The following is a 24,650-nucleotide window of genomic DNA, read 5'->3' as shown; positions in this document are numbered from 1 at the left end:
GCTGCCCGACTTTGCTAGAAAATATTTTAGAAAATCAGTTCCAGTTTGGAACAGTTTCCTTTGGACAAATGAAATTACGATCAATTTGTACCAGAATGATGGATGGAGAAGAGCATGGAGAAGAGAATGAATGGCTCATGATCTGTAGCATACCACATCATCTGTGCAATATGGTGGAGGCAGTGTTATGGTATGAGCATGCATAACTGCCAATGGAAGTGGGTCACTGGTGTTGATTGAGGATATTAATACTAACAGAGGAAGATGGATGATTTCTGAAGTGCATAGGGTGATACTGTCTGCTCAGATTAAAACAAATGCTGCAAAATTGATAGGACAATGCTTCACAGTACAGATGGACAATGAACCAAAACATACTGTAACAGCAAACCAAGTGCTTTTCAATGAAATAAATGAAATGGAATATTCTTCAAAGGCCAAGTCAGTCAACTGACCTCAACCGAAATGGACATGCATGTTACTTGCTGAAGGCAGAAAGTCCAACAAACAAGAAGCACCTGAAGACAGCTGCAGTAAACGCCTGGCAAAGCATCAGTAGGGTGGAAACCCAGCACTTGTAGAAGGCCATTGGTTCCATACTTCTAGCAGTCATTACCTACACATGTAAATATTTACACATTTAGAAGTTAAAACTTCAAAATGCACTTAACATGTTTATGGTATTACTCACAATCACCAAAATTTTTTTTCTAAGGTTGCACATACCAATCGCGTTCGGCTTACAATCGCAACAATGCTGGACAAAAAAAAGAAGCAGATTAAAATAGGAAAGGAACTGGATAAGTTTACTTCCAATGTCTTAAACCACAAATAATTTTAGCAGGGCCTGTTTTAATTAATTTTATTTATTTGTTTAAGAAACTGATTTTGTGACTGTTGTTTTAGAATAAATGTGCACTGCACATGTGCAGAAGTACATTTTAATAGGTTTTGTGGTTCAACAAACCACTGGTAGCTGGATTAGGATGTGTTTGACAGTTATCCAGGAGGAACAGAACTTTACTATCCTCTGACATTCCTTTCTTTCTTAAATTTTCTTAAAAGACTGGGAACAAACCAAGGGTGGAACCACTTCATAAAAATTTCAGCGTTCATCCAACTGTTCCTCTGTGGATGATAGTCCACAGGGAGGTTAGATATGCCTTGAAAAAACCTTGGATTGGCAAATTTGATGCATTGGCACATACAAGCAAAGTGCAACTGGGCAAACAATTCCACATTAACCCAGTTTCACCTGCATTATAAATTTGCTTTGCAGTCAAGCCATTTTGTTCAACCAATTCACTAAACACATTTCTGTTCACCTGACAAATTTAGCTTACAAATGCCATGGCAAATCTTGAATCGATTAAGCCAGACACTTGAAAATGAACACTGGCTCTCAAAATTTTAAACCAAAAAATTCCAACAGACCATATTATAGACAAAGAAACGGTAGATATGGTTAAATCATATACATTTAACACACCTGGGAGAGATTGACAAGCATGTGGTACATGAGTATTGGTGCACAAGGCATGGCCTTATACATGGGGCACACGCACACAAAGTTTAAACTTTCAATATCGCAAAGAATTACTTCTTAGATTTTTTACTGGTTGCTTGAGTTCTGGTTAATGGAGAGTCAATTGTACAGATAAAATAATTTCAATTACACAAATTGCTCAAACATACATTAAACCTCATATCCTGTCTGCAGGTTTCTGTATTTTGAATTGTGGCACACGACTGTTTTTTTGGAGAAGCAGGCTATCTATAAGCAGGGTACCATGGACTGCATGAGTGAGTGGGTGTTTGTGTGTGTGTATACAGAAAAACTATAAAAAAGTGGAACTGTCTAACATTATTTTAATAATATTTACCCTTCTTTCTGATTCGTTCACATCGGCCAACATATGTTACCAGACCAATGACATCAGCTGTGTAATTTACAGGTAAAGAGTCCAACTCTTGCCTGGTCAGAGGAAAAAAACAAGATAACAAAAAAAATAAATTTAGACACTGAATAGGATATGAAAATCATTGCCACTGCATAAAGAAGTGACATTAAGACTTAAAATCATCATATTTATTACTTTTGTAAATCCAGTTTAAAGACTTTGTAGTATCCCACCTTTACTGACCATTTAGATTCCATTTGTCAAAATATATCACCAAATGTAGAGAGCTAATTTTGTGCATTGTTTTACTAAAGGAAAAAAAAAAACCAGTGAAACACGGGTAAATGTGAAATTATTCGCTTTACTTATAAAATACAAGAGAAAAGCTCCTCACACTCTCTAAGCAATGAAATATCCTGAGCTCTCTGGGGTTATACAGTGATCCCTCTCTATATCGCGCTTCGACTTTCACGGCTTCACTCCATCACAGATTTTAAATGTAAGCATATCTAAATATATATCACAGATTTTTCGTTGGTTCTCGGATTTCTGCGTACAATGGGTCTTAATTTATGGTACATGTTTCCTCAGTTTGTTTGTCCAGTTGATTTCATACAAGGGACGTTATTGGCGGATGGCTTAGAAGCTACCCAATCGGAGCATGTATTACGTATTAACTAAAACTCCTCAATGATATACGATATGCTTCCCGCGCGGTGCTTGACTGTTTGCTTTTCTATGTCTCTCTCACTCTCTCTGCCCGACAGAGGGGGTGTGAGCAGAGGGGCTGTTTGCACAGAGGCGGTTTGCCTAGAGGATACGGATGCTACTCTAAAAAAATGCCACTTTATCGTGGTGCTTCGGCATACTTAAAAGCACAAAAGCACGTATTGATTTTTTGATTGTTTGCATTTCTTAGCGAGCGCTCTCTCTCTCTCTTTCTCTGATATTCTCTGCTCCTGACGCACGGACTTATTTGAAGAGAATATATATTTGCATTCTTTTAATTGTGAGAAAGAACTGTCATCTCTGTCTTGTCATGGAGCACAGTTTAAACTTTTGACTAAATGGTCTTATTTCATGTCTAGAGGGCTCTAATAATGTTAACAGTGTGGGAGAGTTTAAAATATATAAAAATAACCATACAAACATATGGTTTCTACTTCACGGATTTTCATCTATCGATCGAGGAGGGGTTACTGTATCCCAATGACATCAGTTATGGCTTATGTGTAAATTACTGAACGTTTCAGGCTTTACTTATTTCAGAAAAGGATACTGACTATTCGTTACTTGAATAAATCTGTTTAGGTGGAATTGTTCAATTAAATAGACTCAGACAGCTACCAATGTTTTGTTACATGTATATGAGATGCTGTCAGCATGTTTACTGCCTCAATATCAAAACAACTTTACTCACATAAATTACTATATATGCCCTATTAAAGTTTACTTCTTAATAACTGATGTTTATGTGATATCTTCTATAACCACATTATTTATTACAAAATTAAATGACAATAATAAAAACAGAAACCATCAGCTAGGAGCTATGATTGATGCTCCTTTAGAACTCTAATTAAACCTTGATATTTTTTTTTTTATCTGTTTCAGCTACTGTGCTGTACTTCTCAGAAATTCAGATAAAAATGTATTAAGAAATATCACCTGCTAATATCCCAAAGTATCGCCCTTTACTTTTCGGCCTAGAAGGTACAGAAAAAGCACCTAGTACATTAATACATTTTTGGGACGCTTTTTTTTTTGGTACACAAACACAAGGCCTTGAAGGCCAGAACCTAATCTAAGTAGCCCTTGCTGCAGGACAGGGCAGATCAGGTGGGCATGGTTGGGGTTAGGATTTCATACCCTCCCATTTAAAATTGTCCATTTTTGCATGGTTAGAAGCAGGCAGGTCAGAGTTAGCCGTCCCATCGCAACTTGCTTGCAACTGCGAAGAGCTTTGCATTGTTCATGTTCCTCTCAAAATAATCAGTTAATAAAATACCACATAAGCTTCAAAATAGCCATATTAAAACAGCAGTTCCTCAAGTGTCAAGTTAATAAATAATTTTTCAAGCCACATTTATTTTTCTGCAATCTTCGACTGAAGTGCATGTATTCTATTAACTTCTAACTAATGTTACTTTATTTCACATAAGCAATGGTGCTTTAATACACAGTTTTCTATAGAAGGAGGTTTGGACTGTAATGTATTAACATTAAGACACATTTCCACAATATTGTGGCTGTGGTCAAAGGTTAAGAAACCATGTACTTTGTTGCATCTAACACAAAGGCATTGGACTGATGGTGTTTATCCAAGTCCTCCTGTTCTCCATCACCGCCCTATCTTGTGACCCACAGTGACATCCTTCTCACGTCAGTTGTAAGTCATACTCGTTCACACAAAGCATATTTAGAGTTGAAAATCAATGGGAAAACTAGCAAACTCCACAAAGATGGTGATGAGGTTAGCAATGGGAAATGACAGTAAAGTAACGAAGAACAACAAAGTGGCAAAGACTAAAGCTAGACATGACTTGAGATATCATGTACATGAAACAAACTGCATCTTATTTTCTCACTTCAGTTACTCATAGAAAAAGTAGTATTCTTCTATGTACCACTATACATAAGGGGTTATGCCCTATAAAAGCATAACATTCTGTACTGTACCTTGTAATAAACTGATATTTGACAGCTGGCAATCCCCATTCTGCTTTGACTCTGCTATGTGGAATCACCTGAATGTCTGCAGGTGGATCTCGGGCATTTAAAGAAATTTCTACAATTAAAACAATGCAATTAAAAAGAAATTAGAAGGTATACAAGAATATTGTAAAATTCAATTATAATTATACAGACACATTCATCAAGGGTATTTTGACCTGGTTTTGGTTTACTTTTTACCTTTTAATTATTCATCTTCATAAAAATGTGTGTGCACTTAATTATATATATATATATATATATATATATATATATATATATATATATATATATATATATATATATATATATATATATATATATATATATATATATATATATATATATATATATAAATGTATGATGTAATTAGTTTCCATAGTGGGAAAATTTGCTTTGTCAAATGTTTTGTGTTACATTTGATTTGTTTCTTTTAGTAATTATTTACAGTCAATCTACATTTTATGGAAATCTGCAACAGATTTAAACTGAGATCCCAAACATGGTTGGCTCCTGACTTAAATCTTGTCAAGACAGTTTTTGGCTCCTTTGCGAGCATAAAATTGGATTAACTGAAATAAAAGATTTAAAAAAGTGCAAGAAGAGATCAATGAGTAACCTTGTAAGTCCACAGAACAAAATGCATTGTTTAGAAAAAAATTTCTCTGTAATCAAATTTACCAATATATAACAAACATGAAGCAAAGCTGTAATAAATAATATTAAATTTAAGCGTCAAAGGGGTCGTGTTTGTGATTCTTTACCTAAGGAGTTAAACACCCGTATTTGTGTATCTCCAGCTTTAGGCCTTGTTCTTTGCCTGTAACTTTCCTTTACAGAGTAGCGTTGCACATAAATGACTGATCCTACATTTATTTTCTGGTACCAGTCCAAGCACATGGAGTTCCACAGAACCATTGACATCATCCCAGATCGGTCTGCAACTTCAAAGTAAGCCTTTGAAATAAAAAAAATGGAAATATGTTAGAAAATGCTGTAGCTGATATATTTTGCACCCATCTCAAAGCGTACCTCATGTGTTGTATCCAGTAGATATGCTTTGTAATAGGTGTGTCATATACTGCTGCAGGCTTCTGCCAGACCCTTTAGGTTTGCAATGCATAAATCATGTTGCATTAACATGCAGTTCGACTAGCTGTGGAGCAAAGCTCACAAATCGTAGATCTCCAGAGGTCTTAACCTAGACCCTTCACCCAATATTAAAGTCTTCCTGCGTTAACTACAGCATTAAGACGGGTTGAGCAAGACCAACATGATTTTAGCAAAGATAATCCATAAAGTTAAGTTTAAGTCACCTGACATTTTTGTGTTTATTACAAATGTCACCTTAGTTTGTTCTTCTACAGCAGTTCTCAAGTAAGTTTTCTTACTTTAATGTATGCTAAACATATAAAATAATTAAATGTAAGCTGGTTTCTACTCTTAAAATGATAGCTTTGAATTATTGTATAACTTATCTTACTTTTTCATTTTGTTGAAATTTAAACAGTGCTTTTAAGAGTTTTTTTTTTTTTTTTAAATATATAAACTGCCTGTGGCAACATGCACTTCTCACTGTTCCAGGTTCAGCTTCCATCATGTCCCGCTGTTTCTCTTTCTTATTGACAAGTGTTGCGAGACCACACAAATGCATTAGTGGAAAAAATGAAGACCATTTTAATTCTGCATCTTAAAATTTAAGGGTTTACACCCTATGTTTAGGAGAATCAAGTACAGTTCTTTAAGAAGTCAGGGCCCAATTTATCACGCGTCTCAGAATTACACCTAAGAATTGCAGTAAAAGTCTGAATAGTGTAAGAATTTGTCCTACCTTCGTGTAAGATACCAGAAGAAGTTACAAACTGTCCTACGCTCCAGTCCCAGCAAGGAAAAGGAGTTCATGTTTGAGAACGAATGGAATCACAATTTTATGGCACCTCTTGCCTGAAAATTAACTCTAATGATGACATTCTGTACTTTTCTAAAACTAACTCTGAGGCTTCAACACAAATATAATAATAATAAAACTCTACGTAGAAGAAGAAGATGATAGAGGAAAAAATAATAAGGTAGGATATTATGCCATCATGAATAATATTACAACGAGCACCAAGACAAACACACCTAATTAGATAAAAGCCTGATAACAGGCAGAATTATTTAACAATGAATGATCCACACCCACCCTTACTTACATACAGAAGGCTAACCTTCCCACAGACCATGGGAAATGTCTCATAAAGTAGGTTACTGAAGCTAGCCATGGCGATGCCTGCACTGTTACTGAAATTGTGTTTACACTTGCAATGTTCCCAATCGTCTTCCAGAGTTGTGTATCGTACTTCTCTCTGTGACCCTCCCTTATTTGCTGCAAGACTCTATTTATCTAATGCCCCAGGAATCTCCGCCTGCCTTCTTGAATGTTCTCGGCTTGTAAGGTATAAAATGAATGTTCCAGAGATTCACGAATGCAGAGCTCAGCATATCTGTGTGACATTTCGCTGTCAATCACCCATCCAGCTCCACTTAACTTAATGGTAAAATGCTCGCTACTACAATAGTCGGTGTATCCATCACTACCTGTGTGTTGATATTGGAACTGCTTGTGCATGACTTGGGGTTATGAGCTTCATGTATGTGCCAATTTGTTTGAATGCAGTTTGTGTTAATATTACCTCAAGTGTAGTGGTGAGGTAATGTAAAAATCCGCACATTACCTCACACATTATCAGGGTGTTCAAAGTTTGGTGCAAAATGTTTGAAATGCTTGGTTGTGACATAACAAAATCATTGCTATTGCAAAGCTGCCTTTTCCCTATGCCTTTTAGCAAAAACTTAAAATTTAAAATAACCTAGTTTATTTTATGAAGCCAACACACTGCAGCTCTTTTATTGTTTACACTCAGTTTGAAGTATTCTATTTTATTCTTGTATTAGTTGACAGCATGTCTCACTTTTAAGTCTGTTAAATGCATTTACATGGTGGCATTCATATACCTTTTGGTTGTTATAACAATTGACTTCAAAACTAAATATTTACTTGTGTACTGTATACTCACTAATATTCAATTCTGAGAATCTGATACTGTATGTACATATTACACTATAATAATAAACCCTATGATTTCTTCAGGGTTCAAAATATTATTTGAATTCAAAATTGAATATTAGAAAATCCACTTTAATGAAAGCATGTTTCTGTGTGTCCATCCAGTTGCTTGGTCTCTGTCATTCCAAAATATGGTGCTTCACAAAGTCTTTAGTAATAAAAAGATAAGTATCTGTGTGTCTAACTGTGTTTTGTCTGGTTGCTATGTCTCGATCATTCCAAAAGAAGGCACATCACAAGCACTTTTTGAAATAAAATACATTGCATTTGTAAGTCCATTAGAAGGCGCATCGCAAATATTAACACTACTTTTACTAATACCAGTTCAAACGGCATATAACAGACATGCGCATTGCATGGTACACAACAAATGTTCATGCTGAGGTCTACATTTATTACTTAAATGTTAACCAGTCTTAAATGGGTAGCAGAGATACAGTGTTGTAGTTAATATAATTGCTGTTAATAATCAACACCAAATGATATGGAAAAACATATTGTGATATCATTTGTTGACCTTATTGCCCATCCTTGAGCATTAACTAATACAGTAACTGCTTAAGTACAGTGTATTAGCAGCTATTAAATAATGCAACCTTCTTAAAATAAAATGTGGCAATCTTCAAACAACCTAATCCAATTCAGGATTTTTTTTTTTTTTTTTTAACTATTATAAATCAACTGCTTATTAAAACGTCACTAATGGGTGTATTTATTGAACACACAATTTGATTCTAAATTTATTAATTTAATAAATAAATGAAACTGCAATGTAAAAAAATATTTCAGTTACACAGGAAATAACTGGATGTGCGGGTAACTTTCAGTCTAACCTGAAATGGGATAGCTTGCTTCTTCTCTGGTCTCCCATAATACCGCAGTCTGGATTTATACATCACTTTCACCAACAAGGGGGGAAAACGAACTGTACTTCTCCAAAAGTTTTCCAAGTCTTGTAAAACAATCATCTTTGACACTACAGAAAAAATGACAGCAAAATAAGTTAATATTAATATAGATGTAAACCAACTATATAATACTAAATAAACATCAGATATGCTATAATTTACTTAAAAAAAACACATCTCTTGCTATACAGCATAAAGCATTTTGAATGATAGACCCTTCAGAGTGAAACAAAAATGGCTGTTTTTTGTTTCCACTATCGACTTTTCTAGTGATTTTCAGTCACAGCCTTCATAGACATAATCTTAATAGGTCAGGGGCAGTGTGTGTCACGCTCCCCTGAAGCCAGATGCATAATGTGTAGGGCTGCAATGATTAGTTGACTTAATCAACGATGTCGACTACAAAAAATTGTCAATGTGGATTTTTTATGGTCGACGTGTCATAAAGAGAACCTTCAATAGAGGCTCCAGTCACAAAGAACCACATTGGTTTTTGTAACTGCAATGAACTACATGAACATCTGGGGGCAGTATCATTTGTTACTGTTTGTCAAGACTGCACACAGTCCTACCAACGAAGATGATCGTCTGAGGAGAAGAAGAATGTATAGAAAAATAAACGTGGTTGCAATGGTGAGTCGGACAGCGGAGGAGGTAAGGAAATGGAAAAAAATTGAGACAGAAACTTTCTAAGATGAGGAAACACTTCGCTGAAAAAGAAAAAAAAAGTTGAATGCAGATTATGCAAAGCGGAGCTTTCTTTTCACAGCATTACCACCGCGATGCATGAGCATCTGAAACGCAAGCACATTTTTTCCGAAATACTATAAGGTCATAAAATGAATAATTCCAAATATCATATATACCTATATCTCTGTTTTTTTGTCAGTGTGTCTTTGACATCATGGGCCATAAGGTGCATACTAATTCAGTGTGAGCAGGAACACTCAATAAAATTTAATTAAAAAAATCAAGTGACAATGAGATACGAATAACGCAGCTTCGCCAGCGTTTGTGTGTCAGCTTTTATCCATCCAGATCAGAGAATTTCCAGTTCAATTGTCTCAAAACACCACTCACATCTACAGTTACTCCCAGTTTCAGATAAAAAGTAACAGCGTCAGATCCCTGGGGGGCGGTAGTATGTATTGTGATCGTGACTGAGAAAACAAAAGTGAAAAACAAAAACTGTAACTTTTACAAGTACTATACATTTACAGTGGCCATTACAGACACAAATCAAATGCATGTGTTTATTATATAATATTAACAATAAGAGCAACTCACTATTCAAAACGGTAAATATACTAGGCAGTCAGGATCGAACCGGGGGACTCTTGATTATAAGTCAGCAATTCCTACCGCAGCACCACGGCACTTATTTTATTGTCCTTGAACCTTTTGTGAAAGTGTTTATTTGATCTTTGCACTTCAGGCTTTACACATTATACTGTTTATGTCTACATTTTGTCATTTATTTCTAAAATACGAAAAACGTTTCAGTTTTAACAGTGTATTTTTTGGTTAAGTTAAATGCACTTTTTTGTTTAAAGACTAAGTGCACTTTAGTTTGTATTGTTTAATGTATTACTTTTTTATTGTTATGGTCACACTAATATAAAAACATAATTATTTTAAAATTCATATGTTTCACTGGTTGTTATTTTAATTTGATTATTATTAATTTTATTTGTGTTAATGCAGAGACATCAGGGTGACATTCACAGGTTGACAGACGTGAGCAGATGAGGTAAGACATGCACTAGTGCCCAGAACAGGATGTGCAACCACAGGTCGCAGGCATCAAAATAGTCTGGCATGAAATAATCGTGACTAATCGAAAAATAAACTGAACGATTAGTCGACTACCAAAATAGTCATTAGTTGTAGCCCTAATGATGTGCCATGCCCAGTGACTCAAGCTGACTATTCTATGATTTGCTCAGGTAAAGATCAAACAGGTTTATTATTCTGTCTTTAGTTCATGGGGCAGGCTCTGTATGCATGAGAGCTGACAACCAATGAATGAATGCACATCCAGAAGTTCAACATATAGAATGCATTGATAAGGAATAAGGAATGTGGGTGTTTTGGATATCACAAACAGAAGAGAAGCTTGTCTGTCTGATGTCTTGCGTTTTACACAGAATAAAAAAAGGAAGGAAAAAGAGCTCATACTGCATTTATACTCACCATATCTGTCAACACTTGGTATAACATGGGCTGCACCGTGCAGCACATTATTGGCTACCACAACAAAGTGTGATCACAACTGTGCTGGAAGTTGACATGGCTAGCAATTTACAGTTGTGTATATTGACATGCATCTGCGGCAACATCAGCAACTGCAGTTAGCAAGCCTAACATGCCCAATGACTAGAAGCCACATGATGCAAAAATCACAGGTTTAACTGGATTTATTCAGGTTAGCCAGTTGCCCGTATACCTTTTTCCTCCAAAGCTGTGGTCCACAGTATATTCTGGGGTGAGATTAATTTTTTCATATTCTCAGACATCTCCTAAAATCTTATCTTTTTGGCCTCTCCCTGGGCCTCATCTCCTCTGCCTCTATCTTGGTGCACCTCTCACAAATAACCTTGTACCTATCAATTCACATAACCTAAAAAACCTTAGTTGATTGCCCCTGAGCACAACACCTATCTCCTCCACAACAAGTATTTCTATTAAGTCAGCATTCATCTTCCTCTCACTCTGCAACTCTCATACATCCACCTGATCATTTTCATCTCTGGTCTTTCCAATTCTGCTTCAAGTTCTGCATTTACTTGACTCTCATACAGCATAATACTACAAAACTTACATGTCAGAGAAATTCCTTGAGAAGTGGGAATGGGAACAGCTCCCATAATTTCTTCCATGCATCTCTTTCCCTTGCTCTCAACAAAACCTCCTACTTTCTCCAAAATAACTCCATTACAGATATGGAGTACAGTACAGAAATTTGAATTTACTACATCAACATTCTGCTCCCCTGTTATCGTGAGACACCACCTGCCACCAAAGGCCACACTTGCTGTCTGCAACCTACCCTTTGAACCACTACATTTCCAAGAAAATGATCATATAAATTCAGCATTATTGATGGTACTGATAACACTGAACAAATGATAACATTTTTCAGTATTACCTAATTAGTCCATGGTAGAGTTTTCTCTCCTGATGTGTGCAGTCAATATATCTGCCAACACGATATGAACTCTATATAAAAGACTTTAGCTTTAAGGCCAAGATGAAGAGTGCATACTTATCAGTTGTGTGCAGAAATATGCCAAGAAATATAAATATTCGATACTGTTTATACACTGGTTAATTTGCAAGTAGTAGTCTTTCATAAACCCAAAGTGTGTGTGGATACTTTCAGTTTTAATAATTAACATATTAACAGTCACCTAATCATGCAGGTATCAGAAGCCATGCTGTAACTAAATACATTTATGGAGAAACACTACATGCGTCACATAACAAGGAAGATTGTGCTTTTAAAAAGGTGAAACTAGCCGAGTATGCAAAATTCTTGCAAGTGATGCAACCATGTGAGAAAACTTATCACTGAAAGATATCTGGAATGGACTGGGCATAATTACTGGGCACGGGTACTAGAAGAGGATGTGGACAAAGCTAACAACCATAACTATTTTTTAATAGACTAGGGGGCTTCGCACCCTGCTCGCTTCACTCACCAACCCCCATGTTTGGTTTTCTGGATACACACTTTTAAGATTTTTTTTTTTCTTTGAATTGTTGCTATCTCATTAGTTTCACTTTTATTTCAGAACTTCTGTATAAACAATATTTGCAATCTTTCGAGTCCCAATATGCTGAATCTTTTAAATGATGTCATTGAGATGTATTTAATTACTTTGTACCATAACTCAGGATAGGTTTCTCTGTTTGGAATTTCAGCACAGACAAGCGATCTATAACATCAGCAGTTAATAATTTTTTTTGCAAAATAACCAATATATGCATGTGAGGTAAATGACATTTTTGAAATTCTCTGACTTAAAATTCAAAGCCTTACAATATTTACATACTTCTGACATATCACCTGTGTCCATATATTCGATCTCTATTCGTCTTTTCATTATTTTTCAGAGTAATACAGTAATTTTTTTGCGCTAATGCGATGTTTACTTTGTATTTGACACTGTCATTTTTTTTCTGCTTTCATATTTTGTATCTTGCTCTGCATGTGTTTTGCTCCTACATTTGATTTTTTTTTTTTTGATTCTTTTGAACTCCAGTTTTCATTATCTCTAACCTGCTCTGCGTGTTTGCCCCCTTGTTTTTTAACATCTTTATGACGTTTTACTTTGTTTTCTACTCTGTCTTTTATTTCTGACCTCGCTTTGTACTGCTTTTTTTCCAATGACACCTGGCCCATGGTGATTTTTTTCCCTTTTTCGAGTAATAATTTCCGTTTGTTTGAGCTACTGCGATCTTTACTTTCTTTTTTTTATACTTTCTAATTTTCCTACTTTCATCTTCTTTAACTTTGTCCACGTGTATCGTGCAGTTTTTTTCTTTTGAGCCTTTTGAATTCCACAGCTTTTATAATCTCTAACCTGCTCTGCTTGTGTATAGCGCCAACGTTTGTGAACATCTTTATGAAGTTCTACTTTGTCTTTTACTCTCTGTCTTTTAAATTCTGAGCCCGACTGGATGTGCTTTGTTTCAGTTCCACTTGTTACAGGCTGATAATTACTTTCCTTACTTTCTGAATTTGCACCTAGATTATTCTTTTTCTTTTTTGATCTTTTTTCTCTCCAACGCTTTTTAGTCTCTTTTCTCCATGCTGCTTTCTTCTTTGCTTAGTCATCAATGTTTCATTTATAACATATTATCCTTATACACTTGATATGCGCCGAGACCCTGGATCTGTGTGCGCACAAAGCCTTAGTTTACACAACTGAGTGTTTTGCTGCCTGTGGTCTTATTTGATATTGATTATAAGTAGGGCGTGTCTTGCAAGAATCTCATGTTCTACGTCATTGCAAGACGGTCGTGGGTCAATCACTTGGCACAATGTCTCATGTTTAAGGTCCCCGCGAGAAGCTCCGTGGCCATTTTCTTTCGTCTCGTAGGTCTATTAAGTGTCTTCCGTGATCTTAACGTGAAGATCACGTCTTGTTTCCCTAGTGTTTCTCTCCAGGATTTTTTTTTTTTTTTTTAAATAGAGAGATTTTCCCCTCCCACTAAAAATTTCTTTCAATGACCTCAGCATCCCTACTATATGAACAACTATGACCACTTCATTTACAATGGTCAGTGAGGAGTCCCCTTCTGACTATCAGTAAAGGTATTCCAAAACTGAAGTCCAAGTGAGGAGACAACCAAGGAAGCTACACACAGGAGAAGCCATGGGATCAGACAGAGTCAGTCCTTGAGTCCTTAAAGCCTGTGTTGACCAATTTTGTGGTATACTCTGTCACCTATTCAGTCAGTCTCGAAGTCTCTAGAAAATGCCACTTTTGTGGAAAATATCTTGCATTATTTATGTTCTAAGGAAGGCAGGTGGTTCTTCACCTACTGACCATAGACCCGTGGCATTTACGTCTCACATCATGAAGATCTTTGAGAAGCTGGTCCTTGACTATATAAATTCTCTTGTGGCAGACCAAAGACTATGTAGTAATAAAAAAGTAGAATAATATTCAAGTGTACTTAAAAAGTGAACTGTAACACACATTTTAAATATATATATATATATATATATATACATACATACGTGGACAAAATTGTTGGTATCCTTCAGTCAATGAAAGAAAAACTCAAAATGGTCACAGAAATAACTTTAATCTGACAAAAGTAATAATAAATAAAAATTCTATGAAATTTAACCAATGAAAGTCATACATTGATTTTCAACCATGCTTCAACGGAATTATTTAACAAAATAAACTCATGAAACAGGCCTGAAACAAATCATAAAAAAGCCAGACTGGAATTTGCCAAACTACATGTGGACAAGCCACAAAGTTTCTGGGAGAATGTCCTATGGACAGATGAGACAAAAATTGAACTTTTTGCCAAGGCACATGCTCTATGTTCACAGGCGGAAAAATGAAGCATATCAAGAAAAGAACACTGTCCCTTCTGTGAAACATGGAGGAGGCTCTGTTATGTTCTGGGGCTGCTTTGCTGCATCTGGCACAGGGTGTCTTGAATCTGTGCAGGGTACAATGAAATCTCAAGACTATCAAGGGATTCTAGAGAGAAATGTGCTGGCCAGTGTCAGAAACTTGGTCTCAGTCGCAGGTCATGGGTCTTGCAACAGGACAATGACCCAAAATACACAGCCAAAAACACCCAAGAATGGCTAAGAGGAAAACATTGGACTATTCTAAAGTGGCCTTCTATGAGCCCTGACCTCAATCCTATTGAGCATCTTTGGAAAGAGCTGAAACATGCCGTCTGGAAAAGGCACCCTTCAAACCTGAGACAACTGGAGCAGTTTGCTCATGAGGAGTGGGCCAGAATACCTGCTGAGAAGTGCAGAAGTCTCATTGACAGTTACAGGAATCGTTTGATTGCAGTGATTGCCTCAAAAGGTTGTGCAACAAAATATTAAGTTAGGGTACCATCATTTTTGTCCAGGCCTGTTTCATGAGTTTATTTTTTTAAATAATTCTGTTGAAGCATGGTTGAAAATCAATGTCTGACTTTCATTGGTTAAATTTCATAGAATTTTTATTTATTATTACTTTTGTCAGATTAAAGTTATTTCTGTGACCATTGTGAGTTTTTCTTTCATTGACTGAAGGGTACCAACAATTTTGTCCACGTGTGTAATATATACACACACACATTATATGACTGACTAACTGATCCTACTCTAAAAATATCCACTGCAGGCAATTATGCATTCTTCCAAATAATCCATAAGAGCATAACACAGGGTAGAAGCAGGGTAGATGACCAGGATGACCAATAAATATATACAATAACTTGAATATCTGTGTTCCTGTAAATATGAAGGAAACAGGGAACATACCCATTGCCTTTCAAAACATACAAATCTCCTTTAATCAAACAGGCGCCCAACAACTTTACAGTGACACAGCAAATAGGAAATATTTTTTTGTGAAAGGGGGAATGACAGGTGTCAAAGTACTTTCAAACTTACCCTAATTACATGCATGACATTGCAATATGAATTAGACCCCAAGCGTTCACAAGGGAATTCCCCTAAATGGTCATTCACACTTGATTATAGTAAATTTCTAGTGTTTGTTTAGGGTTTTCAAGCCTTTTTAATCAGTCTTTTCTCTGTGTTTTACTGGTGCTTTTCAAATATTTTCAAAGAAACTTCTTGCATGGAAAATATGATTGACATAATGTCCATTTTAAAGGCTATAACACGATTGTTGGGTTTCATGAATGTTTTGTATGACTTGAGTACTTTTAATCCTAGCGATCAGATTATTGAAGAGCAGGAGTTGTCAATGCTAGATTTGCTTATATTGTGTTATGCAGCAAAGGGAGTCAAGAGGACTCTTCTGGGCTCTCTACAAAGCAGACATAATCCTGAAAAATAACAGGAAGACAGACAGGTGTCAATAAACACATTAGTAGTGATGTACTGAACGTGTTAAAAAAAAAAAAAAAGCATTATTTGCTGTCGGTGCAACATAATGCAAGGGTGTGATGCAATCATCTAGAACAGTTGATGATGAAGGGGTCATCGTGCACAGCAGTAACCAACTCAAAAGAGCCAAACATACATTGTATTCATATACACCTGATGCCACGTGTGCTAAAGGGTAATTTTAACCTGCCCAATTTTGGGTCACTGGGAAGCCAGTGACTATCACAGCACCTCTGGATGTAATGCAAGAAGCACATGTGGCAAACAGTGTGCTGATCCTTTGTACAGCACAACTGCATAGCCATGCTGAACAGAGAGTGCTGTGTGCAAAGCAGCAAAAGAAACATATTTATTAAACTGTCTGGTTAGTTAAAATTCAGTTATTGCTAAAGATATTTAGAAGATGTGTTATCTGGTGGCACGATGACCAAGGTTCACCAGAAGCTCAGAGTGGGAAAGGATAAAGTGAGCTAAACATATTTTTAACCTCCTTTGCTTTAACCCCAGGTGTGACTCAGGCTTGGAATGCCATGCAATTACAGTTAATCATGAATCACACTTGGAATTTCACTGTATTCTGTATATGTGACAATAATGTCCCTATGAAATGAAATTAATCAGATATTTCTTGGAAAAATATTCATGCACACAATTACACACTTGTCTGGGCAATGGAGCCCCTTTAACCCCTTAACTGTTACCCCTGAGATAACTTATCCATTGCTAGTTGCATGCACACTGTCATTCTGGAGTTTACACATCTCCAGTGAACTGCAGGATTTTATGGAGGGAGGCTAGACAGCATTTACAGCAGCAGGAGAGCTGATACAGGCTGAAAGAATGGAAGACACATACAGAAGAAGTTATTTGACATGTTTGAATAGTAACAGAATTAAAGATACTAGTTCTGCGAATACTGAAGCACACAAAATGTAATGATTTTGCATAAATGGTACACTCTGATGCTGAATGAGAGTGCAGTAAGAGCAGCATTCATCAATTTTCAGTGCGGGAGGCAGATTTATTATGTACAAATGATCTCTTACAGAATTTCAGTCTGCTCGTAAGTGAGGAAATGTTAATATCCATTTTAAAATCAAACACACATGCACAGGAATTTATCACAACTGCACATTAAAGTTGAACTATTCATGTCAGTTATGATGAGCTTCTGGCTTTCTTTGTACTTACTGTAAAAAAAATAATTTAAAAAGCCTTATGTTGACATGTACTGATCAACAAAGTCTTTATTTGAAAAAATATACTGCATTATGGACCACCATGGATATGGATCACAGGTCAAACGCATTTCAGCTTACATGTCAAGTTTTTGCATTTTGATGATAACAACTTACTTGTTCTTTTTGAAAACAAAACTGTTTTCTACACTTTACGTACCCAAGAAAAATGTTGTTGACAAATCATAAAGGTTTTGGGAGGTCATTTGAAAATAAAGCAACACAAACACACTGTACCTCCTACAATCACTCAGGTGGACATATTTCCAAGAACAATACACAAAGTTTAATGGTAACTACGCAAAAGTGCCCACAGTCTGGAAACTGGTGAAAAACTTAACCTGCTGATGTGTTTTATTTTTTTTTTTTTATCCATGCATTATCCAACCCGCTACATCCTAACTACAGGGTCACGGGGGTCTGCTGATGCCAATCCCAGCCAACATAGGGTGCCTATTCTAGTTTCAGCAACTCTTCAACTTTGTCATTACATATTAGATTTTCCATGGTGGCCTCATTAACACCCAAATGGGGCCGGAGAATGCCTAAAACTCAGGGGCCATCCCCCTATTAAGTCTACCTTAGCTTCCAAATACTGGAAAATCACTGTTACTGTCCGGTAAAAGGTGACCATTTTTCTATTAACACGGCAAACGGAAACAAAGCAATATTAAGGTTGCGCTCCCAAGTGCTATTTTCTGTGCATTGTATCTAACACCTTTTTTTAAAAAACTTTGGTCCGAGTAAATGTCAGCAGCTGCTGGGCTGTGTAGCTGGACGAACATTGCTTTGGGTAATACCATCAATGCACCTTTTAATTTGTCATCTATGCCATTGGGCACTTGAGAAGCAGCAGTGGTTAGTTAGTTTTGTCATCTTATTGTGACTGGACACCAATTTCATTTTTGGAAAGAATGCAAGTATTGCGGAATATTTTCCATTCTTTCTTTCTTGACTATGCCATCGAACTAGGGATGCCAGACGTCTCTTACATGTCCCATATTTGATAATTTTGTCCCCTTGTCCTGTACTGACCTTTCAGGGACACCCAAATGTCCCGTATTTAGTTCATTTTCAAATTTTGTAATAAAAATATATGTTTACTACCTTCTTACGGTACTTAGTTGTAACTTTATAAGTAATTACACTTTCTTTTCTCAGATTCTCTTGATGAAAATAACCCAAATGTAACGAGGAAACTAGTGTGTGCTGTCTGTTTGCAACTTGGCTGAGGACAGCGACACTCTTACTGTTTTGCTGCTGTGCAGTTCTGTATCAGCATTGCAACATACAGTGTCAACAAAGTGGGTTGTTACTACTTACCACAGCCCACTTTTTTCCTAACTGCCTGTATTAAATAATAATATTCCTCTGTTGTCTGTATTAAATAAATATTTTCAAATGATTTCTCTTTTACATAATTTTTTTTAGCTTGTATTAAATAATTTTCAAATGATTTTACTTTTGTTTTCCTCATAACCCATTAAAATCCTTGCTTTATATTTTAAACGTATGTCTCTACTTTTATAGAATATATTGGTCTGGGTGTGTAGGGGGCATGTATATATTTACAAACATAGTAATATTGAGAGAGATTTTAAGAGTGCCCCGTATTTCTAATTTTCTAATCTGGCAAACCCTACATCGAACTAACTGAAGATTCGAATGTGATGTTGTGGAATCGCCTGCCTTACGGGTGTTAAGGTCTTTGGAAAGTCATCTTTTGAATTCTGACGCTACTCTCTTAAGTGTGATCGCACAGACTTCTGGGAGTCTCAGCTAAATTATTTTGCTATTTTCTGAAAAATCATAATAGGGATCCTAAACATACAAGAGAATGAAGCTGTTTTAACTCACCTTCAGGAGAAGATGTGTGTACCGGAGGCGTGTCGTCGGCCCACAGCGCACCGTAGGGATCTTCGTTATTCCACAGAGATAGGTACAGTTTGCGCGAACCTGCCAGTGACTCATCTGCGGCTCTAACAACTCCATCTGTACCGGTTGTCAACGAAGGCAGCGAGAATGGATCGGCCAGACCTAGGAGCACGGCCGAGTTGGACGAAACACAGTCCGCAACTTCGATGCATGGCCATCCTGGGGCCAGCCGGCGCTCGTCGTAGAGGAAAGAAACGCAGCGAACGCGCAGCTCTGAGCCGCTACAGAGTACGTTACGTTGTACTAGGGAGGCAAGATTTGACGAGAGCTGGCATTTCAACCGCCATACGCCGTCCGTCACCGTCACGTCGTAGCTGTAGCAGCAAGGAGGATCTGCAAGGTAGCGTTCCACTGCCAGCACGGCCAGGACTTGCGAAGAATCCGAGGACTGGGCCTGCCACTGTAGGCCTGCCAAACGGGTCCCAACAGAAGCCAGCAGCTGCTCCAGAGCAGAACCACTCTGAGAGCTGCGTGCCATCCCGCTGTGTCAGGTCACACAGACTGTAAGTGCCCTGGTCAGCTTCTGACAGTATAACGATAACAATTCTGCATTTAAAAATGCGTTCATACCGCCCGACACATCCGGTCAAGCCCAGCCTCTCAGATTCCCAGAGTTTTTAATCAATTCAATAAGATGTTAATAAAATCCCAGAGTTTAACAGACGTAAACTCCTTCTCGGCTTTTAAATTGCGGTTGAGTCCGTGAGTTGTCAGCAGCTTTGGCGGTAAATTTGAAATGCTGGCTGCTTCCAGTTGAAAAAGAGGCACTTGGATTAGGATGCCCGCGCCGCTGCTGCTCAGTGATACAATCGGTCCTCTTGTCTCTTTGAATCCCGAGAAGAAGAAGGAAAAAAATAAATCAGCGAGCAGTCGTTTCAAAATTAATAACAAAAGCAGTATGCGAAGCCGTTTCAAGAGCAGAAAACCCACGTAACTGCCCAATTTTATACTTCTGATTTTTTTTTTTAAGAAGAGCGTATTCAGGTTTTTCTGTAATATTGTGCATCCGTTATTCCACACTCTTCAGCCATCTATGGCTTTTGGGAGGCTTTACAGGTGCAGTGAAAAATTCCAAGAGCAAATTCGTCTTCCTCTTCTTCTTTTGTTTTTATGACAGTTGGCGGACCCACTTATGGTGAATTACTGCCCCCAGCTGGACTGGAGTGTGGTGCAGCATACGAAGGGGGGAAAAATACAGTAATTCAGAACTCAAATTTGGTATTTGGTACACTGTTATGAAGCCCCATATATTATTATTATTATTATTTATTATTTATATAGCACCTTTCTATAATACTGCAAAATCGCCCAATGACACGAGCTTTAGTTACTTTCATATCTAATTAAATCTTTCAAAGTAAAACTATTAACACCCATTGTTTGAATTGCTGCCTGATGATATTTTCCTTTCTATGGAGTAAGATCGCTGTTAAAAATAACAAGTAATAATTTAAGCGAAATTTACATTTCACACCTGTCAATTACGCTTGCGCTTGCAGCAACTTTTGACATCGACCTTACTGCACATATTGTTCTACTTTGACTTGTTGATCATAGTGGCTATAAAATCCGGATGGATATTTTCCTGTTCGAAATAGTGAAAAATCAGCATTGTGTTTCCAATTCATAATCTAGTCATAGTTATTCTTCCCTTCTTGTTTTTCCACCTTTCCCAACAATTCTAACGTTTTTATGTATTTTGTACAAATGCCTAGCCTGACTCCCATTGTTCCAGAGGTGCAACAAGATAGATAGATAGATACTTTATTAATCCCAAGGGAAAATTCACATTCTCCAGCAGCATACTGATAAAGAACAATATTAAATTAAAGAGTGATAACAATGAAGGTATAACAGACAGACAATAGTTTTGTATAATATTAACGTTTACCCCCCGGGTGGAATTGAAGAGTCGCATAGTTTGTCAGTGGAGGAGGACAGTGACAGCAGCTGCTCCTTTGTCTGGAGATGATCCTGTTCAGTTGATGCAGCGGATTTTCCATTATTGACAGAAGCCTGTTAAGTGCCCGTCGCTCTGCCAGGGATGTCAAACTCTCCAGCTCCGTGTCTACAACAGAGCCTGCCTTCCTCACCAGTATGCCTTCCCGCTTTAGCAACAGCTTTTTTAAACTCATTTAAAGATAAATCATTGCCTCTTTTTGCTTCCAAAACATTGGGATAATTTCTTAAAAGTAACTGAAATTCAGAATGCCGCTGTGCTTTATGCGCATGCGTACACCCTTCAAAACGGGTATCGGTGAGAGCTGGACTCTGACAGCGCGTTCACGACACAGAAAAAAAGAGAAATTCTTAAGGGAATCACAGCGAATTGCCACCGTGTCACTTTATTGCGCTTATCTCATTTGAAAGTAACAGTCTTCACAACTGGCGATGGTTGTCTTGTCATTAAATAACGACACCGAAAATGTTTAAGCGACACTTAAAAATAAGATGATTAGCTTTATATTCATTTGCGATTTATTGTTAGAATTCCACAGCAATCTGATCGCAACTTGTACCAAACATTTGTAAAACTAACTGAATAAAGAATATAAATAAACACTCCATTGTGCTTTCGCGTTTCTGTTCTGTATTCTTGTGATCTCGATGCATTCAAAACCCGTCTTTCCCTTCTAACTTAATACTGTATATCCATTTTACGTAATAAACAAGATAAGAGGCGTTCCGCTGAAATATTTATACGTAGAATACTTAGTGCTATAAAAATGTTCCATCTTTAATACTACATACAAATGCTTTTCTCGAATAAAGTATTTTATCGTCGTTACATTTTCAACTTTCTGTAAATGGCAATATCATTTCATATACTACCTTATATTTAAACAATTAATTTTCTTGTTTACTTGTATCCAAAAAACAACAACATTTATTTATATAGCACATTTTCATACAAAAATGTAGCTCAAAGTGCTTTACATAATCCATCCATCCATCCATTTTCTAACCGCTGAATCCAAATAGGGTCACGGGGGTCTGCTGCAGCCAATCCCAGCCAACACAGGGCACAAGGCAGGAACCAATCCTGGGCAGGGTGCCAACCCACCACAGGACACACACAAACACACCCACACACCAAGCACACACTAGGGCCAATTTAGAATGAAGAATAGAAAAATAAAAGACAGTAAGAAAATAAAATAAGTCAACATTAATTAACATAGAATAAGTAAGGTCCGATGGCCAGTGAGGACAGAAAAAACAAAAACAAAAAAAAAAAACTCCAGACGGCTGGAGAAAAAAATAAAATCTGCAGGGATTCCAGACTACGAGACCGCCCAGCCCCCTCTGGGCATTCTCCCTCACATAAATGAAAAAGTCCTCTTTGTATTTTGGGTTCTCACGGAAGGACTTGATGACGATGGTCATGCAGACTTCTGGCTTTTAGTCCATCAATGTCGGAGCATCATGATGCTTTGAGTAGGTGGTGGTGCGCAGGCCGCCACCACAAAGAAACCGGAAAAAGAAACAGATGATAGAGTAGGGGTTAGTACGGATTTTAGAGCCACCATGAATAGTTATTATAATGAATTGAACATACAGAGTATCAGGATTACATTAAAGTGTCTTTTTGTTTTTCCATGTTGGAGCACAGGTAGGCAAAGTGACTTTCTCATTGTCAAATAATGTCAGTAGCAGGATCTGAACCTACAAGCACAGGGTTTGTTGTGTGCGCGGTGCAACATCTGTTCACTGAGTGTACAGATTTGGACACTGCAGCCTCGCTGAGGCCATGTGCATCACCAACGGTCTGCAGGAATCCACCAATGGCATAGAGATGGATAGGTGTTAGAAGCTGCACAGTGACATGAGGGTAACATTTCTGTGTTCTTATTTCCAACGGTCTTGCACCAGACCATGTAGAGTTTGCGTTTCTCTCTATTAATTGTTGATTACTAAGATTATCCATGGGATTCATGTACCCCCGGAAAAGAGCATATGTACCCAGTGATTTGGCTTCTTGGGTAGTTCTGTTTCAAATCGCATCTCTGACATTGTTGTTGCTAGTACTAAAGGGCGATTCATCTTCCCATCTTAATTCATTCAATAAAGCTACAAAGAGCTGATTTAGTGCTACTTTATATCATTATCTCTCTATATATAAAATCCAACGTCTGTTTGTCTGTCTGCTTTTCACGACAGAACTACTTAAATGATTTAGATCAGGTTTTTTCCTATAATTTGCTTGAACATTTCGGTTGGTTTGCGACTTCTCTTATTGCGCTATCTATCATAGTTCGCTTGTGGTACTGATTTATTTGCGCAAATCTGGGAGAGACACAGCGGACCAAGGACCTCCTCTCTCATGCACCAGCCTTGGGGCGTATCTTACCTCCACTTAGCTAGTGAATGAGAGGACTACTTAACGGATATAGATTGATAGATAGATTGATAGATAGTGTGAGAGGGGAAATTCACATAATCCAGCAGCAATATACTGATACAAAAAAAAAAATTAAAGAGTAATAAAAATGCATGTAAAAACAGACAATAACTTTGAATAATGTTAGCATTTACTCCCCCGGGTTAGATTGAGTATTTTCTATAATTTGCTTGAACATTCCGGTTGTTTTTGTGACTTCTCTCATCGCGCTAAGAATCATAGTTTGCTTGCAGGAGTGATATACTGTAGTCACACTAATCTGAGACAAAGGCTGCAGGCCGAGGGAATGGGTAGTGTAACGTCAGGAGTAGGGAGCCAGGCAGAGCCCTCCTCACTGTCCTGTTTCATTACTACATGGGTGGAGCCATGGTGGACGGCTACTAATTTTATATTTATGTGGCAAAGTCGACTTATGCTGCCCAAAATAGTGTGTGTTATTTGAGATTTACATTCAATAGAACGATCTTTGTCTCCCTGTGGCAGAATTGCAGGCAAAGGTCCAAATAAAGAATGACATTAAAAATAATGTGTGGATCATTCTTCATTAAAGATTAAGAGATTAATTACTATGGTAGTTATGAAGATTTTAAGGAAACACTTGCTAAACACCGAACAATCTTAAATATGAGATAATGAAGTACTTAGCGTAAAGAAGGTTACTGGAAATGTACCCAAAATAGGATAATATACTGTATGTTGGTAATTATAAATCAATGCAATTTTGTATGCTTTGGAAAAATGTTTGACATTTGATTATTTTACAAAAGTCTATGAAAGATTTGTCAAATGGACGTTTAAATCATTAAATAATTCACTCACTGGCTTGGCTGATTTCG

At 37.1% G+C, this 24,650-nt stretch overlaps 1 protein-coding gene across 3 annotated transcripts in view; it reads right to left on the bottom strand.

The window, feature by feature from the left end:
* Positions 1-20,840, bottom strand: part of radx (RPA1 related single stranded DNA binding protein) — a 63,592-nt gene extending 42,752 nt beyond the window's left edge. Inside the window, exons 1-5 of one of the 3 annotated variants that reach the window (XM_039766282.1) lie at positions 19,335-20,840; positions 8,556-8,698; positions 5,378-5,570; positions 4,581-4,689; positions 1,884-1,975 (exon numbers count right to left, since the gene is read on the bottom strand). In XM_039766282.1, coding sequence (XP_039622216.1) covers positions 1,884-1,975; positions 4,581-4,689; positions 5,378-5,570; positions 8,556-8,698; positions 19,335-19,890 — 1,093 coding nt within the window. In that variant the 5' untranslated portion in view covers positions 19,891-20,840. The remainder of the gene's footprint in view (positions 1-1,883; positions 1,976-4,580; positions 4,690-5,377; positions 5,571-8,555; positions 8,699-19,334) is intronic. The other 2 variants (XM_039766280.1, XM_039766281.1) reach the window with 2 other exon arrangements.
* Between the last annotated feature and the right edge of the window lie 3,810 nt (positions 20,841-24,650).

This window comes from Polypterus senegalus, chromosome 10 (genome assembly GCF_016835505.1).
Source record: "Polypterus senegalus isolate Bchr_013 chromosome 10, ASM1683550v1, whole genome shotgun sequence".
Classification (NCBI taxonomy): Eukaryota; Metazoa; Chordata; class Cladistia; order Polypteriformes; family Polypteridae; genus Polypterus; species Polypterus senegalus.
Note: the sequence above shows the minus strand (reverse complement) of the source record. Positions and strands in the feature narration are given on the sequence as shown.